The sequence below is a fragment of the Trichosurus vulpecula genome, chromosome 8, assembly GCF_011100635.1.
Source record: "Trichosurus vulpecula isolate mTriVul1 chromosome 8, mTriVul1.pri, whole genome shotgun sequence".
Taxonomy (NCBI): domain Eukaryota; kingdom Metazoa; phylum Chordata; class Mammalia; order Diprotodontia; family Phalangeridae; genus Trichosurus; species Trichosurus vulpecula.
Window position 1 is genome coordinate 140,332,816 of NC_050580.1, and position 25,789 is coordinate 140,358,604.

At 40.2% G+C, this 25,789-nt stretch overlaps 1 protein-coding gene across 5 annotated transcripts in view; it reads left to right on the top strand.

Moving 5' to 3' along the window:
• Positions 1-16,459: 16,459 nt before the first annotated feature.
• TJP1 (tight junction protein 1) overlaps positions 16,460-25,789 on the top strand; it is a 111,556-nt gene continuing 102,226 nt past the window's right edge. For all 5 annotated transcript variants that reach the window (XM_036736959.1, XM_036736960.1, XM_036736962.1 and 2 more), the window contains exon 1: positions 16,460-16,756. In XM_036736959.1, the coding sequence (XP_036592854.1) occupies positions 16,730-16,756 (27 nt within the window). In that variant the 5' untranslated portion in view covers positions 16,460-16,729. The remainder of the gene's footprint in view (positions 16,757-25,789) is intronic.

Here is a 25,789-nt window from a genome sequence, read left to right on the forward strand (position 1 = left end):
AGTCAGTTTGCACACCTAATTACAAATCTGGGACAGATATGTTACATGAGGATTTGTTTACATCTAGTTTGTTTTTATTCCAGATCTTCTCAATTATTATGTTCAGTGTTCTTATATGTAATTTTACTTCAGGAAATAATGTCCAGTGAAATCTCTGTATTCAAAAAGGCACGTGTAACACTTATTAAATCACGATATGCTAATTTGAGATTCTATAAATGCCTTTGTTTATTCATGCGATTCCTAGGCATCAAAATTGCACTTGAAGAAAATAAATATAGTAAATTATATGTGGCTTTGAACAAATAAACAAAGGTATAGGAGTAAATTGGAATATCTGTGTGGTGGCCTGTATATAAATAACACAAATTAATGCTCATATGCTGAAAACACTCAAACAGGTTCATCAATTAAAATATATAATGAACTTGGAGAACATTTTAATCATATATCATAAATAGAACTGAACTGTCTTGAATTTTTCTTAAATTTACAGCATTTTATGAATAACACTAATGAACTATGCAGTTCTTAAGAAAGTTTGTTTGAAGGTGTTTCTTAAACAACAGAAAAATTCCAAAATACTAAATCTTAGTATGATTCATTTCAATTGAATTGGCTTAGTAGTCCTTAAGCTTTTTATGGTAAACATTCTTTAAATATTTTTCTAATGAAAAATACCTTATGGTCTTTCAATACACCTCACTGACTACTAACATTAAAAAGAAATCTGTACAATACTATTCTTTATGCAGCTTAAAATTGTTCTAATTAATCCTTCTAACATCTTATAATATCCTTGCACAAGAGCTTACTAGTTTATAACACTGCAAAAGAGTTCTAGAATTTTACTAGTGGGGAAACTATAACATAAAGAGCAGAAGTAATTTGTTTACAATAATGCGGATGCCTGTATTAGTTAAAGTATGTTGGAAGGCAGGGAGAATAACTTCAGTAGCTCTTTGTTGGCAGATCCCAACCACCTTCCTTTCACTTCCTTTCCCTTCGCTGGGGGCAGCTCTAGGTGGGAAAGTGACTAGAGCCTGCCTGGAGTCAGAAGACCTCAGTTCTAATTTGGATTCAGACACTCACTAGCTATGGGACCCCAGGCAAGTCACTTAATCTCTGTTGGCTTCAGTTTCTTCATCTGTAAAATAGGGATAATAATAACACCTGCTTCCCAGTGTTGTTATGAGGGTCAGTTGAGGTAAGAATTATAAAGTGCCAGGCACATATTAAGTGCTATATCAATGTTAGCTCTTATATTATTATCCGAATGTATAATTCCTGAGCAGACCTGAGTCCTCACTACTGCTCAGTAGTCTTCCTATTTCATTTTAACTCTATATTATTCTCTACTGCTCCAAACCTTATTCTCTCTTGTCAAACTGCCACCCTACAGTGGATGATCTAGCTAACATTTGTGTTGTCTGGCTCCAGATAGTTACCCCTCCAAGATTATTTTACTTTCACATTCACTTCTTGGAGGGGTCTGCATTCCTACATTCCATCCAAACTGGCTTACTTGCTGTTCCACTTACCTGACATTGTTCCCTATGCCTGGGATGCATTCTCTCTGCACCTCAGCAGGAGAATTCAAAGGATCATAGTATCAAAGAGTTCAGAGGGACCTCAGAAAGTCATCTAGTCCATCCTGCCCCAGCCCCCCATTTTACAGATCAGGAAACTGAGTCCTAGGGAAGAGGAGGACTTGCCCAGGATTACATAGGTAATCACGCCTGAGAATAAGAATTGAAACCCAGATCCTCTGACTCCAGACTCACCATGGCACACTGTCTTGTTGCAAGGCTCTGCTCAAGTTCCTATAGATGGCCCATCCAAAATCCTGCAGGTGCTACTGGACTCCCCTAGAACGTATAGGTACATATCTCATTGCATATACACACATATGTATGTATGTTGTATGTGTATATATGCGTGTACATATGTAGGTATGTTTGTTGTCAGATGAAATATTTGTAAAGCACGTAGCACAGTGCCTAGCATCATATAACAGGTACTTACTATGTCCCCTCCCCCATCCTTAGTAGACTATAAGCTTGAGGTCAGGGACTCTTTTCTTCTTGTATTTGTATGACCAGCATCAAACAGAGTGCCTCTCAGGTAGTAGGCATTTATTTCACAAATGTTTGTTTAATAAATGAAGGCATCCAGTCAGAACTCTACTCCCATCATATCGTTCTACCACTTCTCTAGCATTATCGTTCACTCTTTCTTCCTTCCTTCTTGACTCTGAGGAAGATCCTTGATAACGAGGAAGGAGGAGGTGCAATTTAAAGTCAGACAGCCTGGATCCTGTTTTCACTCCTGACACTTCATACCTGGGTGACTGAGCAAATCACTTACCTCTCTGGCCCTGAGCTTCCTCATCTGTAAAGTGGACTAGATAACTTTTAAGATTCCATTGTTGTTCAGTCCTTTCAGTCATGTCTGACTCTTCATGACTCCATCTGGGGTTTTCTTGGCAGAGATACTAGAGTGGTTTGCCATTTCCTTCTCCAGCTCATTTTACAGATGAGAAACTATGGCAAACAGGTTTGAGTGACTTGCCCAGGGTCACACAGCTAGTAAGTGTCTGAGGCAGGATTTGAACTCAGGTCTTCCTGACTTCAGGCCCAGCATTATGTCACCTAGTTGCCCCTATGATCCTTCCTATAGTTCTAAGTCCTTTACCTTCCTATGATCCCAATCTTCCTATCTCCTCCATGACCTTCATCCAGCAATCATCCTCTCTTTAATAGGCATCTTTGATCTCTCCCTCCACTGGCTTCTTTGCATCAGCCTAGAAACATGGTTAGGTGTTTCCATATCTAAAAAAAAAAAAAGCTTTCTTTTAACCCATCTACACAGTTCAGCCAAACTTGAAAAAATTGTCTACACCTGAAACCTCCTCTTCTGGCTTTCACCTTCTGAAACTAGGTTTAGACCCCAGCCCTACTACTTCCTTCTTGTGTTGCAAGGCAAATCACCTCTTTGTAAGTTGGTTTCTTCATCTATAAAATGAGAGGATTGGACTAGATCATCTTTAATGTCTTTTCCAACTCTAAGTCTTTGATCACTAATGTCTTTACAGAAATTATCTCATTTAAGCCTTACCACAGCCCTGTGAAGTAATTATTATCCAAGTATTATCCCCATTTTACAGATTAGGAAACAATTTCTCATAGCTGTAAAATGTCTTGCTCATTATTACACAGCTAGTAAGCTACGGTCAGAGGCAGGATTCAAACCTGGGTCTTTTGGGCTCCAAATTTATGTTGCCAAGCTGCCTCCCTGTGATCTTCTGTGGTCTGCTTGGACTATTGACTTTTTTAAAGTTTAAATTTAATGTTATTTATATTAATAAGCATTTATTTTCTCTCCTTCCTATTGTCCTTTTTCTCTGATTAAAAAAATATAAAAAAGGAAGCCCTTACAACAAATACACATAGGCAAGCATAATAAATTCCTACGTTGGCCATGTCCAAAAATATATGTTTCATTTTGCATCTTGAATCCATCACCTCTTTGTTAGAAGGTGGGTAGCAAACTTCATCATTGGTCCTCCGAATTATGGTTGGTCATTATGTTGACCAAAATTCTTAAGTTTTTCAAAGTTATTTGTCTTTACAGTGTTTTTATTGTATAAAATGTTCTCCTGGTTCTGGTCACTTTACTCTGTTTTCAATTCATACAGTCTTCTCAAATTTCTCTGAAACCATTCTTTTGTTTTTTTCTTACAGCACAATAGTATTCTGTTTCATTCATATACCATACTTTGTTTAGCCACTCTCCAGTTGACAGTCACTCTCTTAGTTTCTGGACTATTTTTATAAGCTATCATATCTTCCCACCCTCCCCTACATTCTATTGTCTCCAATCCTTTCTTTAGCTGTTGCTGAAGTCTAATCTTCCTTATATACAGACCACCTCAAAAACCATTCAATGGTTCCCTATTCTCCTTGAGGTGTTCATCCTCCTTAGCCTTGTATTCGAATCTAGCCTTACTAACCATGAGGGTTCCTGACTGTTCCTCTAACTGCCAGAGGCTTTCAACCTGTGGCACACGTAACACTTACGAGGGACAGGAGAGAACTCAGAAGATACTGTCAAGTTTGAAGTTGCTACTGTCCTGGTGTAACCATCACCATCTCCTAAGCCTTAGAACGTCTTCTGTGCCCAGGATGCTATCTAAAACATAAGTCCGAGTGTTCTGCTTCTGTTGGCTTTTATCAACAAGCAGTAGTATAAGCCACGCGTAACCCAAGTGTGTGCTAGAACTGGTTCAGTCAATTAGTCAACAGGCATATATTAAGTGTTTACTGTGTGCTAGGCACCATGCTATTCTCGGGGCTATTACATGTAGCTGATATGTGTAATAGCTCAGTTGCACAACTCTGTTGCCTTGGCTTCCTTAACATGATATAGGAATTCCCAAAAGTCTTAGTGCAGTTTTTAGCTTTGATAGGTGACCGAAAGAGGCAACTAAATGGCTCAGTGGATAGAGTGCTGGACCTGGAATCAGGAAGACCTGAGTTCAAATCCAGTCTCAGATACTCACTAGCTGTGTGACCTTGGGTCAGTCACTTAATCTGTTTGCCTTAATTTGCTAGAGAAGGAAATGACAAATTACTCCAGTACCTTTGCCAAAAAAACCCCATAACAGGGTCACAAAGTCAGACGTGACTAAATTATTGAACAACAACAAGGTGACCAAAACAACACTACTCACCATCCCTCTTATACCCACCCTCCAGCCCCCTTTCACCCTTCCCCTTCATGTTCCTTTTCTCTATGCCTGGAGTGACCTTCTCCCCTTCACTTTTTAAATTCCTTTGTATCCTTCCTAGCCTAATTTAAATGTTCCTTCACGATGCCTTCCTTGATCCTCCTGCCAGCAATGACTTTCCCACTCTCTGATTTCTTACTAATACTTTGCACATTTCTTACACTCTTTCACATTCATAGTTATTTGTATATGTGTCATTTCCTCCAACTAGCCTATCAACTTCATGAGGGCAAAGTTATCTAAACTTTTATATTTCTTCCTGTGCTTAGTACTGTGCTTTGCATACAGGAAGGGCTTAAGACATTTTTGCTAAATTGAGTTGAATTGAAACTCTCTTTCTGTATGCCAGATACTACCTGATGCTGCTTTTCAGGGTCACTTCCTTGGCTAGAACTGGCCTGAGTCTTGGATTACAACGGGCACAACTGGGAAGGTGTACGAGACCCTGTCTGTGGGGAGGTGAGAAATTGGCCACGCTCTCAGGGGAGTAGAAACTAGCAGTTTCTAAGAGCTGTGTGGCTGGTGGAGATGTGTGCAAAAGGAGAAATGTGGCACTCATCCACCAACCTTTGCCCTTGGGGCATCCACTAGAAAAGTGGTTGCTAGAAATTTTTGTCCCATAAGCCAAATTTCAAAAGTAGCTCCTTTATCCATTTAACTTCAAAATAAAGAGTACTGCAGTAGTATTGTGAATTGAACACCTGCCCAATACATGTTGGGTGATTGACTTAGACACAGTGGCTCCCCCTAAATTGAACTGTGAATGTTCCTTTACCAGTAGTAGAGAGACAGAAGTAGTGTGGTGCAGTGGGAAGAGTACTGGTTCTGGAGTCAGAGGACCTGGATTCGGTCTCTGACACTATCTGGTATGATTTTGGGCAAGTCACTTAACCTCTCTGTGACTACTTGACTAGTGTGTAAATTAATTCGATGCGAAGTTATACATGGAAGTTATATGGGATTCCATGCTGTCTTGGGGAGGGAGGGGAGGGAGGGAAGAAAATCTGGAACTTAAAATTATGTAGAACCGTGTGTTGTAAACTAAAAAGAAAAAAAAAAAGAAAAAACCCTCTCTGTGACTCAAGTTCTCCATCTGCAAAATAAGGTTAGACTAGATGACTTCTGAGTTTTATTTTCGCTCTAGGCCTGTGATCTTATGCTTCTCTTTGTTTGTAGGCCTAGTGCCTTGCACACAGTAGAGATAGCATGTTTGTCCTTAGGCCACAGCTATCACTGACTGGTATTCAGAGGCTTTTCAGCTTGGTAGAGGCCCTTGCTAGCATAATTCAGAGGAGTCCATGCTCAATCCCATACCAGAATGAGGCAGTAGAAGAGGAGTTTTAGGGTTCATGGGCCCTTAGGCTCACGGATAGATTTCAGGCGGTCTGTGAAGTTGTATGGGGAAAAATTTTACATCTTTATTTTCATTAACTGAAATTGAACATTTCTATCAATCATGAATTTTAGTAAACATTCTGCGAAGGGATCCATAGGTTTCATCAGCCTGCCAAAGTAGTCCACAACACAAAAATGTTTAAGAGCCCCTGCATCAGAGTAAGACTTAGTAGAGACACTCTCCAAAGTTCTTTTATTACCACCTCCTTTCTGCTCATTCTATCTTCTACAGAGAAATGTCTGTAGAGTATAAAACATTATTGGTCAAGTGTCACAGCACTTTATCTGGCCGAAACTTACATAGTCAGGTCTCTGGGTCTTGATTTTACTTCTAAAATTAAAAAAGCAGACACACTGATTATGCTTCATTTAAAAAATTTTCTTTGATTTCTGCAATACAACTATAGGTTTATATGGCAGAAATTGAATGAAGGGCCATGTAGACTTTTCTGGGCCTTTTTTGTCTCATCTTTAAAACTAGTGTTGTACTAGATTATATCTAGGTCCTTTTCAGCTCCAAATCCTGTGACCTTTAAGGTCACTTCCATCATTCTAAGTACCAGACTTACAAAAGCTGGCACAGTATAATTGGGAAAGTGATGAAGCAACAGGTTAATTCTGCAGTTAAAGTTAACCAGAGCACACACATTTGGGGTTAAATTAAGGGGGCTACTAGGATTTTGGCTCTTGGTACACCCCATGGTTAGGCCCCCTAATTTCTGTGCTATAGAAATGTTCCTCTTTTGAAATGAGGAAGTGGGGGATGGGAAGGCATATCTTTTGCTTGCATCTGATCGTTTTATTCCAATTAACTTTTAGAGAATTTAGCTTTAAAATCAGTGGTAATATCAAAAGTATCTGTTACATATGCACAAGACTGTTTAGGTGTTCTGTGGCATAATGGGAAGGAACACTGATAGGGAGTCTGAACTGAGTTTGAATATTTCCTCTACTACTTAATCAGTCTGTGACTTTTCTGAGCTTCAATTTCTTCATCCATTAAATGGATATGGTATTTTTATTATCTGTTTCCCAGGGTTGTTATGAGAAAATCACTGTCAGCCACAAAACACTATATAAATGTGAACAATTTCTATTCTAAGGAACTGTCACAAAAAAATTGGCTTCGTCAATGAGAGTTTATTTTAATGGAAAATTTTGTTTTACAGAATATACATTAGAATCATGGTTGTCTTTTCTTTTATTCACATTGCTTCTTGTTAACAGTAAGTATCATCTTCAAAAAGCTTTGATTTGATTGTGAAGATGAAGAACACAGAATATCTTTTACAAAACAACTCATGAACAAGGTTAAAATGGGATCTGGTATAAACTGAATATATAAGCTGAGGGAACATAGGGCAAAGAACTAGAATTTCCTGGTAAAGATGAGTCAGGACGCTTCCCCTCCCCCTCTTTTAAAAAAGACATAATTGGATGGCAGAAGGAGCAGAAAGGGAACAAAAGAGGACTGGAATGGGGATTGACATGAGAAAACTTCATGGGTGGGACAGCAGGCAGATGATCTTAGCTGTGGTTGTAAAGCAGTAATGAGAAATGAATGTAATGATGTAATGGGCAGAGGGGTCGGAGAGGCAAGAGGTCCTAGAATAGAATAACCTCTGCTAAGGTCTTACTCCTGTGGCTCATTGTGGTAAGGAAGTGAGCCCTGGTTCCTAAAGATTATTCAAGGCAAGCCTAAGCTTTGTCATATCCTAGCTAGCTGGAATAGCTTTCAGTATCACACCAATGAGTGACACACTATATATCTGTTGTCCCAAGACATGAAGAGGCTCCTCAATAACAGTCTGGCCATAAGAATGATGACTTTTGTCTTGTCCGCAGTAATCCATGAAAAATCACTACCATGGCATATGAAGGGGTTTCGATATGTCAATGGAAGAAGCATCAACACCAATGAAATTGTAAAGTTTTTTAAACACTGAGGTATTGAAGAATGACTACCAGGGTCAGAATGGTCCCATTGCCATCTTTTTAAATTTCCACAATCTAGTTTGTGCTCTCATCGCCTCCTAGCTAACTTATTTCAACAGTCTCCTAAGCTGAAACTTCTCACACCGATCTATTCTAAAAGTAGTGGGTAAAACAACCTTTTTCAAACACTATTATTTATTACAGTTTCCCTGCTCTAGGGTCCCTGTTGCTTATTATATAAAATTGAAATGCTTGTGCCTAGCATTCAAGCCTATCCATCAATTGCCTTGCTGCTCCATTTCTTCCTTCCCAAATACTTTTCCAATCTCATCATCTTTTATCAATAAGGACCCTCACCCAACTGACCTAACTATTCCACCTCAACTCTCTCTTTAATTCATGCCTGTTTTGTTCTTTGAAATCTTCCTCAAAATATCTCCATGCAGCCTTCCCTGACTAAATCTACCTAACTGATTATTTCTCTGTTCTGTTATTTAAGGAAAGTAGAAACATGTAGAACTACTTCTACTTAATCCAAGTTAAATCCTCCTTCTATCCACCTATGCAGGGCTTCTGCTATTTTCCCCATGGTGAAGAAAAGTTGACTGTTTAAGTATACATATCCATCCATCTATCTATCTATCTATCTATCATCTATCCTGTCCCGTTAGGGTTTTTATAAGAGTAAACATAAACTGACAACTTACAGAATGCTAAGACATACAGCAAAAGGGATAGGTGGATCTTCCTTCCCATCCCCCATCTACCTACTGTTTTTTTGTTGTTATTGTGGTAGTGGTATTTTTTTTTTTGGAGGGGGGAAGGCAAGGCAATTGGGGTTAAGTGACTTGCCCAAGGTCACACAGCTAAGTAAGTGTGTCAAGTGTCTGAGGCTGGATTTGAACTCAAGTCCTCCTGACTCCAGGTCCAGTGCTCTACTCACTGTACCACCTAGCTGCCCCTTGGTAGTGGTATTTTAATAGAAAATTATTTTAGTTCTAATATACAATAGCTTATATTTTCTTCTGTACCAGATTCAGGTATGTTTTACATTTGACTTTTACATTTTTGACATTTATCATTTTACATTATGATACTTCCTCTTTTATTTAGCTTTAAAATATACAAATTTGTATCTGAACAGTAGCAGAATCATATCAAGGATAAAATAAATAATACTGTTTAAAAGCTCATTTAAACATATGTATGTATATATATATATACACACACAAATATATGCTTTAATACACATACAAGTAGTCATGGCTGTTCTAATAAACAGTTCTTTCTGAGATTTACAAAGATTTTGCACATAGGGTATTTTTTCCATTCTTAAACCGCAGACTGCAAAAAACCCACAGGAAGTTGTATTTGTAAGTCTTGTGGTTTACCAATTTCCTATTCAGTTTGCATTAGATGATCAGAAAAACGTAGTATATATTTGGTCAGACCTTATTTTCATTTACTCTCAGACTCTTTGCCATTATTTACTCCTAATTTTTTCTAGAGGGTAAATGACCATATATATATATAAGAATTAAAGATTCCACATGTTCTGTGCTCTTTACATAAACTCATAGTTTCTGACCACTGAAGTTCTCATAATAAGTTCTGTGTTTTTCATTTCTTAGGAACATATCACAGAACAAAATAAACCCTCATAATGGCAATGTGTATTTAAAATCACATCAGCAACATGATTTTTTATATGAATATGAAAACATTTATATTTGTTGTTAATATTATTAAAGAGAGAAAACATGATCAACATGTCAATCAATAAACATTAATTAAGCCCTCACCATGGCACTGTGCTAGGAATACCAAGAAAGATAAAAAGATAATCAATTCGTGCTCTCAAGGAGCTCAACTATCCCCCCATAGGAGACAACATGCCTGAAAGGACATACATATATGGAACATGTGTGTCTAGGGCAGTTTGTTCTTCCAACAATACAGGGATGCTGACGTCTGTTGGGAATGTTCCCTGATGGTCTTCCAAGGTATACAGTCCCTGAGGGATGTATAATCATCATTGGATGTAATCTACACAGGCTTTGCTCCTTGCTAGTTTCATGTAGAACCTGATCCACTTCGCACTGGTTGTTTAATGATAGATGGGGCTCCACAAAGATCAAGGCTGTAGAGCTTCCCTCTGCTTTTAGTTAGATTCCTTCTTCCTCATAGGAAGTAAGGGCCTGGTCATAGTCCTGCTCTTATTAGTTTTAAATTCTGAGGCTTTCCAAAGTTCTTTTAGATAGCTAAAGCCTTTAACACATAGAGCCATCAGACTAAGTCAAACAAAACAAACCTTAGCTTTTTATTTCTGAATGATGTGCCTATTTCTTTCATAACCTTGACAAGAGGAGGGCCACAATCCCCAAAGAGAATACTTTCTCCAGGTGCCAAACTCTGGAACATAGCACTGTCTATTTTAGCTAAATAGAACCCTCAGGTTCAATTCTAGTTCTTGAACTCTATTTCTTGATTATTTTTCCTTGGGTTTCAGTCAGAAACTGACATCTTACTTAAGGTTAGAAAATCTACAAGGCTCCCGATTTGATTTCCAGGAATTAAACTTCACCCAGTCACTATCCAAGCAGAAGCTACTCTGCTAGCAAATGGTCAATGTTTTGGGGGCTAGGACATCCCTCAGTTTCTCAGTTCCAAAACACTTTCAAATGCAAATGAATGGAGGTGGGGAAGAAAAGGTGTTGGGACAAAGCTAAGCTGGGGCAAGGTCATCTTCCCTCTTCATAGCCACTTTCTTGCCTTTATCATGTATATGTGGGCAAGAAGGCCCTTTTCAAGTCTTTGAGTGTATCCTTACACATTTATTTCCCGAGTTTAACTTTATTCAAAGATTAATCTTACAATTTAAAACCTGATTTTCATGTGAAATATTTAAACAGAGACATTTAGATTTCAATCTAATATCACTTTTCTTTTTAAACCTCAGATATATCACATTAAAAGGTCTGAGTGGGAAAATTTAAGGTAATGGAAAGCTTTATCTTTGTAAGAGTGGACTCTCAAATTTTTTTCATAGTACTAACTGGATTTTTCCTTTATCTTGATCACATTCTACTTTGTATCCTACTTATTTGTGTATATACTGTATCACAGTATTCTTCAATTCTGCCTCTCCTCCTTCCTCGCCGCCCCCCACCCCAATTACATTTGCTAGGGTCCAAGATAAGAGCATTTTAAGCTTAAACTAACTGTGGTGAGGAAGATAAACTTCCAAAGGCACATATATTTTATAAGCCCTATTAGAACTGTTGTTATCTTCCTGAGTTCGAATCTAGCTTCAGACACTTACTAGCTGTGTGACCCTGGGTAAGTCACTTAAGCCTGTTTGCCTCATCTGCCTCAGTTTCCTCATCTGTAAAATAAGCTAGAGAAGGAAATGGCACACCACTCCAGTATCTTTGCCAAGAAAACCCCAAATGGAGTCATGAAGAGGTTGGATATGACTGAAATGACTGAACAACAACATTAGAACTGTAGATTATAATAGAGCATGAACAAAAGCTGTAACAAGTAGTATAAGAATGAAATAGCTAGTTTTTTGCCCCACTGGGCAGTGATGGGTTACAAAATGTGAATATAAAACATAGGACAAAGCTCCATTTGAAGCTTACAATCTAGTATTTGGCTACAACACATATGCCAATAAGCATAATACAAACTGGAACATAAAAAATGCATAAAGAAGCTATAAACATTTCTACATGAGGTTTCAGAAGAGAAAGATGATTTCTCTGGGAGTATAAAGGAAGGCTTTAGGGAAAAAGTGGGCTTCAGTCTGAGTCTTGAGTGATAAGTAGGGTTTCCACACACAATTTAGAGAAAGTGGATGTAGGCTAGGAAAAAATGAATAGATCAGGCAGGAGTAGTTTCTCCTACAGCTTTCCCTGGACTGTTTGGGTTAAGAGTTGGAAACAGAAGATAGCCTTTCATTCATCACTTTGCCATTGGTGATACATTGGGATGTGGTAGAAAGAACACAGAATATGAAGGCAAGAAACCTGGGTATGGGTCTCTGATAATTAGCTTTACCGAATGCTTTACTGAATCTTCTGCACAAAATGCACATTCTTTTTGGGCAGCTGTCTTGGTGAGTGGAGGTAATTTGCATCCTGGTTCCCCAGAGCTCAGATAATCTCCTTAGTAGTAATGTTCACTTAAGAAATAAACATAGGACTTGGGTAGATACTTTTAGTAACATATTAAGCCTCTAAAGTCTGTGGGAAGATGAAGAATACGTGGGAAAGACTGGGAAGAACAGGGCTTCATCTCACTTGCTATTTTCACTTTAATTATATTGAGTTTTGTTAGTGGCCCTGATTGGGAATTGTATCAGGGAATGGGAGGTAGAAAACTTAGTTTCAAGTATGTGTGGTACAGAGGGCTTGGAGCTTAGATTGGACATTTCTTTCCAACTAATAACTTCGATTCAATTCAACAAAAACACTTTAAAAACCTGCAGCTGCAAGGAGTGGTTTTCAATCTTTTCATAATCTAGTTCTAACTGCATGTTGGGATAGGGCTTGTAGGTAAATGAACAAATAAATGAAAAATTAATTTTTTAGCACTTTTGACGTGCAGGCCCTGTTCTGAGGGTTTGGGGATGGCAACAGGAGCACGCTAGCATTTATATAGCACTTTAAGGCTTGCAAAGTACTACAAATATTATCTCATTTTATCCTCACAACTCTGGGAGGCTAATGCTATTTATTTTCCCCATCTTACAGATGAAGAAACTGAGGCCTCTAAAGGTGAAGTGATTTGCTCAGGGTCCCAGAGCTAGTACTCAGGTCTTCCTGACTACAGGTCCAGTACTGTCTATGGGGACACTAGCTAGGGGTCTATAAAATACTAGTTTGAGGCCCTTAGGGAGTTTACATATGGGAAGGGTGGTCAGGGAAGGGAGTGTCTGAGAATTAGTGGGATGCATGAGTTGATCTGATCACAGCCCATTCTAGGAATAATGTCAGTGTGGTAATCTTTCACTTGATTACTGAATCTAGAGCCAGAGGTGAAGGAATAGTAAGAAATGGGAGTGGATGGCTGGAGAGGATATGAAGTATATAGTTGGATTTGGAAGTTTGGGGAGTACTAGGCTCACTAGTCAATATGGCTAGGCCCCAGGGTTGGAATTCCAAAGATAAGTGGATTAATTTCCCCTGGGCCAGGGGAAAATTTTTTTTTCTGATGTCTAGTCCAAATGTACTGATCCAGGTGGGGAGAAACACTAGAAGAGAGGATGACAAGATGGCCAGGGTGGATGGCTGGACGGGATGTGAAGCACGGTCCACAAGGTCCATGATAATATACAACATTTTATCGTATTTTCCATGGAAGTTGCTCTGCAAATTTCCTTACAGATGTAACTGTAACTCTAAGGTACCATAGCTGCCATGCTTCTTCCCACTTCTGGGTATGAAAACCACTGTACTTTGGGGTCATTAGGATCTAAAGAAAGTCAGCATTTTAGAGAGTTCACTCCCTACTTTCAATTAATTTCCAAGTCAGATGACAATGATGTCTGCTGAAAATGTCACTTTTTCTATTGCCATTGCCCCCATCCCTTAGTTCAAGCCCTCACTACTGCTAGTAGAATGTACATTCCTTGAGGGCAGGGAATGTTTGTTATTCTTTCTTTGCATCCCTAGCACCAGGTACAATGCCTAGTACTTAATAATTGCTGAATAAATGCTTATTGAATGTTTTCCTCCCAGACTATTGCAGAAGTGGCCTCTTAACCGGTCTTCTCTAGTCCCTTTTCTGTCTGCTACATTCTGCTCATTGCTGAGTGATTAATATCCCTAAAGCACAATTTAGGTCCTTGCTCAAAAAAATTTCAGTGGCTCCCTATGGTCTATAGGCTAAAGCTCAAACTTCTCAGCCTGGCATTCAAAGCTCCCCAGTATCCTTCCAGCCTGGCCTCCCACTATTCCCTAAATAAAACAGCTAAAAGACAGTTGTTTCCTGAACCTGTTCTTCCCCACCCTCTCCACTTACTTTGTTCTTATTGTCCTCTTTGCTTGGAATGTTTCACTTACCTGACATCTCTTTAAGATCTAGTTTAAATATGCTACTTCTTCCATGAAGCATCTCCCAATTCCTCCAATTGGATATTGTCTCACTTTCTCTTATTCCAAACCCAATAGTACTTGACGTATTCTGTCTTGTACTCGTTATTTGTATATTTGCCTTATCCATATCCCTATTCTCCCAGATTGTAAACTTTTTCAGTGCAGGAAACTCATCTTCATGGACCCCTCAAAGCATAGTTCCTTATACACAGTAGGCACTCAATAAATCAGTCAGACAGTAATAAACGTTTATTAAGTACCTACTGTGCTAAATGCTGGGGATACAAAAAAAGAGCAAAAGACCTGCTCTCTAGGAGTTCACAATTTAATAAATAAAGAAAGATGTACAAATAAGCTATATACAGGATAAATAATTAAGACAGGGAAAGTTCTAGAAGCTTCCTGTAGCTGATGGGATTTTAGTTGAGACTTAAAGGAAGCCAGTAGGCAGAGAAGAGGGAGGAGAGCATTCCAGCCATGAGGGACAGCCAGAGAAAATGCAGAGCTGAGAGATGGAGTCCTTTTCCTGGAAAGTAAGGAGGCCAGGGTCACTGGATTGAAGAGTATGTTTTGGGAGAAATAGGGAAGTAGGTTGCAAATGGCTCTGCAGGATTTTGTATTTGATCCCAGAGGCAATAGGGAGCCACTGGAATTTAATGACTACAGTAAGGGGCTGACATGGTCAGACCTACCCTTTAGGAAAATCATTTTGGTAGCAATGGAGGATGGATTGGAGTGGGGAGAGACTTGAGGCAGGCTGACTTACAAGCATATTATAGAAATAGTCCAGGAGTGAGATGATCATGACCTGGACCAGAGTGGTGGCAGTGTCAGAGGGGAGGAGGTGGCCTAATGAAGATGTGTTGCCAAGATGAAACTGACAGGCCTTGGCAACAGATTGAATACTGGATACTATTCATGAATTGTATATTGTTTTCCTGTAGCCTTGCCATTACAATATAACTGTAAACAAAACTCATTTTACTGTGCCCCTTATAAACTCCCATCCGTCTTATTTCCTACCAATAAATGATTTTCCTTTACTGTCACCAACATGAATCGTACTGTCACTAGTATAACTTATACAAACCTTCCTCTCCTATTGGGTGGAGCTGTGGGATCCTTTATGGAAGTTTACTCTTTATTGGTCCCAGAACTATGAGGTCACAGTTTTGGAGCTGGAAGAGACATCAGAGGTCATTTAGTCCAACCGTTTCATTTTTTCAGTGGAGGGAAACAAGCAAAAGTTGAATTGAATTGACTAAGACTTATTAGTTTGCCCCCTCATGGCAAAACTAGTTGCTAGGGATAGAGTCGCAAAGAGGTCTCAGGTTTGATATATGGAAAAACTTCTAACATAGGTTAAGATCTGTTCTAAAGTGGAACGAGCTGCCTTTCCAGAGAGCGTCAAGGTAAAGTTTGATGACTACTTGGCTGGGTATACATATTGTAAAGTACAGCATTCGTACACGTGGCTTTGCTATCTCTGCAAGGAAAACGCATTTTTCACTTTTAAACATGCAAACTCATGCACACTTTTGGTTAGTAGGGAAAGAATATGGGGATCCATTCCATACCTAGATCATGAAGACTCGATCGAAACTGGCTCCCTCTTTCGGTAGTGAATGGGGGTGGGGTATAGGGGTGTTGTGGTCCCTGCCTCCACAGACTTCTTGGACTATTTTTTGCTTAAACAAGAACAATAGCCCAGCTTCCAGCCGAGCGGTAGTTCCAAGTTCTGAGTACCTTGGACAAACCCCAACTCTGCTTCCTTCAGCGGAGCCACATTCCTGGAGGGTTCCAGGCGTGCCTAGAACCCCGGGCTCCCCACGACTCTCCTTCCTCGCTCTCCCCGCCCCCAGAAACGCCTCCGTGGCTCGGGCCCGAGGGCTGGGCATGCTCAGTAAGCAAGGGCAGATGTGAGCGCCGCTGGCCGGCCTGGGGTTCCTGGGCTCCGGCTTCTTGTGGCGCCTCAGCCCCTTCTCCGCCCCCCACCGGGGAGACTGTTTGAGCGAGGCTCGGAGGGCCCCTCGAGAGCCAGAGAAGGAGGTAACTCCCAGGGCGGGCGGCCTGGGTCCGAATCCTCTCCTCGGCGGAGCCGCGGTCTCGGCTGGACGGGGCGTGAGCGACGAGGCCGGCCTGGCCCCGGCTGGCATGGCGCCGGTTGCCGGGAGAGACGGCTGGTAGCTGGGGCAGAGGAAGGAGCCTGGGGTCGCCCCAGCCCCGGCCGCCCCGCAGAGCCCGCCTCGGGTTTCGGCTCCCCCACCCGGGAGGCCCCGGGCCGAGCGGTCGCCGCCGAACGACTCCGGGACTTTTGTCCAAGTTGAATCCCCTCCCCCTGGGCCGGGCCTGCGCCGCCGGCCCCCGCCCCCAGGCCCGCTCGCTCGCTCGCTCGCTCCCGGGAGATGTTTATTTGGGCAGCGGTGTGAGAGGAGCGAGCGGCGGCGGCGGAGCTGGAGCTTCTGTCTCAGCGTGAGGAGCCTCGCTCGGCGCGGGAGAGACGCACAAAATGTCCGCCAGAGCCGCGGCCGCCAAGGTAAGAGGCTCTGGGGCCGGGCGGGAGCGGGAGCGAGCGAGGCCGGGGTCGGGGTCGGGGTCGGGGCAGGGCCCGGAGCTGGGCCAGCGAGGGGCGGGGGAGGCTCCCACGGCTCGCTCCCTTTTTTCCCGGTCGCCCACTGGCCAGCCGCGTCCGGGAGCTTCTCTGTCTCGGGCAGAGCCCCGGGTGGGACGAGGACCCGGCGGCGGCCACGATGTTGAGGTGCTGGCACGTCTTCACCGAGGGGACCTCCCACCTGTTGACTCTGGCGGGCTCGCGCCGGGGTGGCCCCCCGACACCTTCGGCCCGGATCCGGCGGGGGCGCCGACCCCGCTATCCTCCCCCGGCCTGGGGCCAGGTGAGTGGGACGCCGAGCCGCGGCCCCGCCCCGGGAGTGGCCCGACTTTTAGCCCCGAGCCAGGGGGAGGGGCCCGGGCCGGGGTCGGGGGGCGACCGCGCGGGCCCCCCCGGACGGAGCCCGGAGACGACCCAGGCGGAGGCGGCGGAGGAGAAGAAATACCGGCCGGGGGAGTTGGCGAAGGTGACAGGAGAGAAGGTTGGTTCGGGTGGGGCCGCTGTAGGCGACGCCGAGGCAGGTGCATCCTCCTTCCTCCTCCCTCCCCTGCCGTCCGCTCGAGAGCCTCGGGGGTGCTCTGGGAGGCGGGGGGCTCCCCGCGGTTCGGACGGGAGCCTGTCTGGGGTCGAGGGGAGTCGGGGGGGGAAGCCGGGCGGTACCGCTGCGCTGGAAGGGTAGTCCGCTCCCCGGTGAAACCGGCTAGTTTCGATCTGATGTCATTGATTGTGGTATGTGCTCCCGGGCTCGGCGGCGATAAGCGCAGGACTCCGGCGGCTCCGGGCTGAGCTAGGACCTGACTCCCCCGAGCGCCCCGGGACTTCCATTTGTCAACAAGCGAGCGCAGCGTCGGGCTGCGGAGAGCCTTGTCCCACTACAGTTTTCATTTTAAAACTTAACTGTAGCTCGATACCTAACTTGAAAATACAGGCGCATGTAAAGGATATAATATATACTTTATATGTGCTGTTAAACTGTATAATACTTAAAGACCACTTGCAAACAAGTGCTCCCCCCACCTCTTTCCATATGCTGTGACTTTAGACGATTTTTTGAGTTACGTAAAAGTAACTTTAAAAAAATTTTGAAAATCTTAAAATGAGCTTAGTAAGTTAATTCACTTTGTTTGTATGTGCAGCTCTAAAAGCCTCTTCTTTCTCAATGGATTCAAAGCCCTGAAGTTATCAGTCAGTTTTTCTTTATTGAAAGAGAACACATGTTCGATGGAAAGGAGGCTACTTGAAGGCCGCCTGCCCGTAGCTCTGGACCTGCTGTTTTGAAAAGTTTCATTAGGTAGTTAATACTTTTGGTTACTAAAAAGGGTGAATAGACTGATTTAAAGAAACATACGAACGACCCAATGAAGAATTTAATCCTCCTCCCCCCCCCCCAACAGTGAAGTAGCATCTCAGAGAACAATTTGTCACTGAAACAGAATTTTCACTCAAAGTGCTTACTTTTCCTATCAGAAGGCATTTCCCATTTTCAGAAGAGGAAAAAAAATTACTGACCTTTACACAGAATAGCAGCGTAAGTAGTGTGAACAGCAGGAAGGGAAATAATACTTGAATTTTTGTTGTAGGCAGATTTTTCAGTAGTTTCAGAGTAGGAAATGTTTTCTTTGGGAGGAGAGAATGAGGAATAAGTTTTCTCATGTTTTTGGTCTTTTTATGGCTATGGTGTATTGAAAAGTAGGGCTGATTATGCTTTCGTTGCCTGTATTCATGATGGGTATTATAATTTGGTCAGGTGTAACTTGAAAGGCCCCTTTTTTTTGCAAATACTATTGAATATATGTAACTGATTTTGACCCTAGTTTCCCTAACCTTAAAAATACATATACAGTATCTTTTAAAGGTTTCTGTTTCTTTAAAAAATATGAGTGACCTGTTAAGAGGTACAGAAATATTCTAATTGCTTTTATTGAGGTTTTCTTAGCACTGACTTCACAGGGTTTTTATGAACATAAAATGAGATAACCTATGTAAAGTACTTTGCAAACCTTATCTAGCCCTCTAAATGTTAGCTGGTATTGTTATTATTGAAAAGCTTTTGTTGTAAGTTTTCTAATAAAGCATACTGAGCCTCAATTACTAGCGATTTGATATACTGTACTTCCAAATTCTAGATCTAGGGCTTTTTAAGATCCTTGACTCTTCTCTCCAATTAAAAATGTTTTAGTCTCTGGGCTGTTTTGGGAGTGGAGGGCAATGTATTATTTTATATTTATTCCTTTTTGTCTGACACTGCAAACTCAATTTTGACCATGGGTGCACTCTATGCAGAATAGGAAAACTAATAAAGTGGTACTCTTCATTACCAAAGAACTATCTGAGAACTGAAGATAGGGCATACACTTGGGAAAACCCTTTTATTGGTTTGTTTATAACTCTGAATCACCAGAGACTGCAGAGGGAATCTTTTTGAAACTGGCGTCCAGGTTTTTGAGCTCCTTTGCCCTACAGGGAACAGTGGAATTTAATTTGGAATTTGGGCATTAAATGTGCTTATAAAATTTTACCATGTATTTTTAAGCACAATTTTCCTTATGTGTTGTTAGAGACTTTTTTTCTCGTCATGAATGCTGGTATAGTGCAAATCATTGGAAAAAAAGGTAAATTGATTTACATGTATTTGATATATATATGTATATATATGTGTATCCAGCTTATCAAATGAGATACAGCTGCATTTTAGCAGCAGCATAGCACAGTTTCAGAATTAGAATGTGCAGGCTACTAATTCATAAGATACTGTTAAAGAGATGATTAACTTTTGTTCTTTTGGATCTGGGTTTCCTTGTGAGTAAATATAAGGATATGGTTAAGATTTTCAATCAGTCAAGTAATTGAGGGTATACTATAAACCCAGTACTGTGCTTAAAATACAAATTATAAAAATTCAACATGCTTCTGAAAAAAATTTCCATCAAAGTCGTTCAACTTTTCTTGTGTTCTACTAAGAAATCGAGAGTGTTAAAACTGAATTTACCAATTCTAAATGGTTGTAATAATACTTAGGATATTGCTTTCCTTCTTGATCTCTGAATCTTCTCAGTTCTCTGGTGGCACAGGGCTCATTAACATGGGCTGAAAGAGCTTTTGTTTTTAATCTTTATGTATTTTCATTTTGGAACCTTTCAGCCATAATGCAAATTCTTTTTAGCTTGCTTTTTAAAGTTGTTTAAGAAAGCCTTGGTTTTTTACTACATAGTACTCATCAGTGAATCATAACACACATTCTCTAAACAAATAAAAAAAATAACCACACTTCTGTGTTAGTAATGAGATTGAAACTGATCTCTTGCTCTGAGGTCTATAATACAGGGTGCATTACTATTTCCTGTTTGGGTGGCAGGAAAAAGATTATAGTAGTTCCACTCTTTTTTTTTCGCCACATAGCCTGGAAACAATGTGACAGTCCTAACTTTTAGTTGCTCTTTAATTTTCTGTTTAGAGAAGTGCTAATGTACACCTCTTAGGCAATGTGGCATATCATAAAGAGTGCCAGACTGATTAGGAGACTAGTCTCTGCCTCTGCCATTTACTGTGTGACCATTCGATGGTCACTTCATTTTTTGGAGTCTCAGTTTCCTCATCTGTAAAATTAATTGACACTGTCAACCTTTGTGGATCCAAAGAGTTTGTGAATTTAGTCTCTTCTACTACAACAAAATAAACTTTAGTCTGACAACATATACAGGACATAACAGTAGATATGCTGTTAATGTCTTTCTTTCCAAAGACCTTTAATGAGATTCTAAATTGGCATACTATTGTATAACAACAAATGGTGACTATGTTGGTAGTTAGAGAAGATAATTGGAAAGTTTTAGAATCTTTGATTATATATTGAAGATTCATATTTAAAAGATATGTTTTTTTATGTCTAAAAGATACATCAGAGTTACCTAGTAAAGTACCTGTAATTTAAAAAAATTCTATGACAAATTGGGATTGAAAACTGCTTCATGTAAAAACAACTTATGCTGAAAAATTACCTGAATTTTATTTCCGTTAGTCTTATAAAAGATCTTAGAATGGTCTCTTTCAAGAATTTGAAAATAAATTTACCCCAAAATGATTTTAAAATGTTCACATGCAGCATTTCTTAAGTCAACTACTGAGGTGAAAACAGGTCTTTTGCTGTTCTTGACCTAAAGGTTTTAATTTATTTATAGGAGAGAATGATGGGTTCAAGTTGCTTCTTTCCAGGGTAGCTAGGTGCTTTGTTTCTAACTTGTTCTGCAGTCTATAAATTCTTAATAACAGGAGGGGCATGTTTGCAGAAGCAGGGAATCTCCCCTAAAAATGAACTAAAGAAGCCATATGAAAACAACTGTGAAACTTAGGTATACGTTTATAATTTTAAAAGAACAATGACACTGAAACTAGCCTATATAATGTGAGTATTTTTGAAATAGTACTTTGTGTTAATTTATTTTTTCCAGTTCATTTTCTTAATGTCGAATGTTATGACTTGTTAAGTGTTGAGCTGTGAACTTTGAACTACATTATAGAAACACGTTCCTCTGTTGTAGCTGTCCTTACTGTATATCACAAGATGAGATTAACATAGGTTAGTATTGGTAGAATATGTAGAAGACTATTAACTGATGAATAAAAAATGATAGGGCACATTTATCAGTGTCAGTTTTAGTAGGAAGAACATATTTTGTCTAACTATGTTGTAGTAACCTTTACCTCCCTTGTGGACCTACTTTCCTCATCTGTAAATTGAAGTCAGACTATGTGATTCCTAAGGTCTCTTTCTGTGCTTATGGACTCGAAGAATGGAAAAATAGCAGGTCATGTTACTTTTATTGAATATTATGGGTACTATGCTAAACCTTGGGGATGCAAAGAAAAAAATTCTCTAGCTTTAAGGAGCTTGCATTCTACATGACATTATATTATGTTTATATGAATATTAGCTGTATCAAAATTAACATTTATTTTGTCTTCATAATTAAAAAAAAATTCTCATTCTTTACCCTTTTATAACCTGATCCCTTCCTACTTTTTCCATTGTTCTTATGCTTTCCTCCCTCCATATACTCCTCCTCCCCTCATCCAATGACACAGGCCTCCTTGCTGTTTCTCCTAGACACAAGACACTCCATCTCCTGAATCTGGGCATTTTCGGTGGCCATCTTCAGTGACCTGAAACTGTCTCCCTCTTTGTCTGCCTTCTGACTAACTTCCCTGGCGTTCTTCAAGTCTCAGCTAAAGTCCCACCTTCTCAAGAAGCCTTTTGCCAGTCTTCTCTCCTTAATCTTAGTGCTTTCCCACTAAGATCATCTCCAATTCATCCTGTTTATATCTTGTTGGTACAGAGTTGTTTTTATAGTTGTTTTTATATTGTTCCTGCATTACAGGGTGAGATTCTTGAGAACAGGGATTGTTTTTGCCTGCCTTTATATCCCCCCCATAGCTTAGCACAGTGCCTTAAAAGTAGCTTATGTTCCTAAAACTTAGCTACTTAATGAATTTGTGATCTTAATTATATGGGTTTTCTCTCAACCAGTGCAGATTGCAAGCATGCATACTTTTTCTTCCTGTGTTCCTTAAATCCTCCATAGAGATTCTACCTTGTGTCTATTCAGGGTGAAAAGTTTTATCAGTCAGTCCATAAGAATTTATTTAAGTGCCTGCTATATGTAGGAACTGTGGTAGGCCATGGAAATACAAGTACAAAAAAATGAAACAATTGCATCCTGAGAAGCTCACACTCCCAAGTTCCTGTATAGGCATATGCAGAATTAAGTTTAAAAGGGAGTAATTGTAACTACATACAAAGTAGTTAAATACAAGGTATATTTGGGACAGAGGACAGTAAGAGTTTGGGGGTAATCAGGAAAAGCTTCATGCCAGTGGTGTTTAAGCAGCATTTTGAAGGAAGAAAAGAATTTTATGGGTCAGATGAGAAGGGAATACATCCCAGGTATAGGGAACAGCCAGTACAGAGAAGATGGAGGGGAGGGAGGGAGAGAGAAGGAGAGACAGAGAGAGCCCAAGTAAGAGCCTATGTAAGTAAGACTTTTAAGTGCAAAGAAAGAAAATAATATGTAGTGAAACGAGAGAGAGAGGGAGAGAGAGTAGGGCAAGATTGTGAAGGTCTTTAAAAGCTAAATAGAGGAGTTAGTACTTTCTCATAGAGCTGCCGTTGGAGTGTGAATAGAATTGTAACTGCTCAGTTCTCCACTTAAAGAAAACCACTTGGGCAACAGTGTGGAGGACGGACTTGAAATAGGGAGAGAATTAAGGCAGACCAATTAGAGATTGTTGCAGTAATCTAGGTGAGAGGTGACGAAGATCTTCACTAAGGTGGTAGCTATGTGAGTAGACAGAAGGGGTGAGATGTTGTGAAGATAGAAACTGACAACTCATTGGGTATGTGAGATGATGGGAAGTGTGGATGGGATGGTGGTGAAATCAGAAATAGGGAGGTTTGGAAGAAGGGAGAATTTAAAGGATGATCAAATGGAGGAGAAGTATTGGAAGTCTCTCTGAGAATGAGGGATGAAGCATAAAGAAAGGCGTGATGATAGGAAGTTAAGGTCCCATGGGAAAGTTGGGGTTTTTAGTCAGGGAAATGGGACACTTGTACATAATTGTAAGATCTAGTATGTAGCCATTCCTATGTGTGGCTGAGGTAGAGTGAAAGGTTAGGTCATGGAATTTAAGGAAGCTAAGGAATTGGAAGTCTGAGGCAGCATCTGTATCAATATTGATGTCTCCTACTGTAAGGATAGGAGTTGGGGAGGAGAAAAAGACAATAGATTAACTAAGTACTTAACTTCTTGAGAAAAGGAGAATGACCTGTGGGTCGTTGTTATATTATATAGTGAAGGTAATGTGGATTGGTTTTTTAAAAGTTTTATTGATTCCTTTTGTTGTCATTTTCAGATGTACCATAACCCTACCCTGCCAGGTGAATCTTGCTTTATGAAAAAGAAAAAAAGTTGAGCAAAGCCAACTGACCAGTCCTTCCATTGTCCATCTGACATCCTCTTTCAATATTCTGTACTCATCTTCCTGTCTACAGCTAAAGGAGGGAGGTATATTTCCTCATCTTTTTTGCTTGGTCCGAGATTGGCTATTATAATTACATCATTCAACTTCCTTTATTCTTTTTTCATTTGTTGTTATATTCATTTTGTGTATTATTTTCCTAGTTATGTGGATTTCACTATATTCATACAAATCTTATTTTTCTTATTCCTCTTTTTTTTTACAGTACAATAATATATTATAATGTCCTTTGTTTCTGAGGAATGAACATCTGTTCCTAATTGTTGGGAAAAAAAAGTTAAAGATGAGCATATCATCTGGAGAAAATAAATAGTTAGGGGCAACTAGGTGGCAAAGTGAGTAGAGCACTGGCCTTGGAGTCAGAAGAACCCGAGTTCACATCCAGCCTCAGACACTTGACATATTTATTAACTGTGTGACCGTGGGCAAGTTACTTAACCCCAATTGCCCTGCCTTCCCCCCTCAAAAATAAATGGTTAACATTAATATAATTTTAATACATAATATTAAGCTTCAGGAGGATACTGATAATTGTAAATGAGAAAGAATTGTCTGTATAAACTGACATTTTTTGTCCACCATCATGGAAGATGGGAAATGTTAGTTCTTATCGTAACTACTACTAAGATCTACTACTACTACTAAGATCTGTAACATTTTTTTTAAGTTTGAGTTTTATCCTTGGATTATTTTCTGTGTGATCATTATAGTAGTTTTTCTAATATTTCTAGATTTCCTTCCTCCCCCAAAGGTTCAAGAAGGTAATTTTTTTGTATTGATCCTATGATATATTGGTCTCCAAAGTTCAATACCGGTATCTTTTTCGAGACAGGAATGTTTGAGAACAAGCACTGTCATCAGTATTTTTTTTTAATATGTCATTTGCTGTATGCAGTATTAGGAATGACAGAGCTTTCTCACTATGCCGTGTGGCAGAATGCTATAATCCCTTGCCCTTCTTTTTCCCTTGATTAGCTGAGTTAGCAAAAAATAGTCTGAATCTTTGCTTTGGTCAGGCAAGTGGGACTTGATGCTGAGAATCAAATGGCAAATTGCCAAATTGGCTGATGGGGAAAAAATGCAGGGTTAGTTTGCTTGCGGCAGACTACTATTACTATTGTGTTTTTAGGTTTGTGGGTTCTAATGATAAGAGTAAGTAAGTTTTATTCAGTTAACTAACATTTGAGTGCCTGCTTTGTTTAAGGTATTGACTGAGAAGGTTAATGCCGTTGCTCAAATTGTGTTTCTGCTGGTGAACTGAACTCAGATTTCTTGGAAGGTACGAGTAGTTTGTAAGCTAGGAAAAAATGTCCCTCTCTCAAGGAATAAGTGAGCTTTCGTTGCTAAGGAGTAAATACTTTGAGTTCCTGCAGAAATAGATAATTGTTATCTTTATTACTAAAATAGAAAAAAAAGTTTTAGCCTACTAACTTAGAATTTTAAAACAAAGATAAATGGAATTGGGGTTCTTGATTTAAATTTGAAAGTCCTTTATTCTTGAGGGCTAGGAGTATTTTTTTTCTCACCTTTATGTCACCAGGCCTCAAGGCATGATACGTTTTTTATTATTTTATAAATATATCCAAGTAATTTGAGAATGTTGGCTTTTAACAATAGATTTACTGGATGAAAAATAAGGTCTCCAGCTCAAAATAATCAAGCAGAAGGGTAAGATATGTAGCTCTTTGCCTGTCCAGAGTCTACTTAATTTATCTGGACTGGGTGTCCTAAACCCCCCCCCACCCCCATGTCCTTTCTCCTGAAAGCAGGACTAGGATAGAAGTTGGAAGAAGCTGGGCAGAGATAGAAGAGACAGTAACAGGCACATATACAGATACCCAGATGTTGTTCTTTAGGTACATATATGGCTACATATGTATTAATTGTACTGCAGAAGGAAAATAAAATTCTTAATAGTGTAAGCCA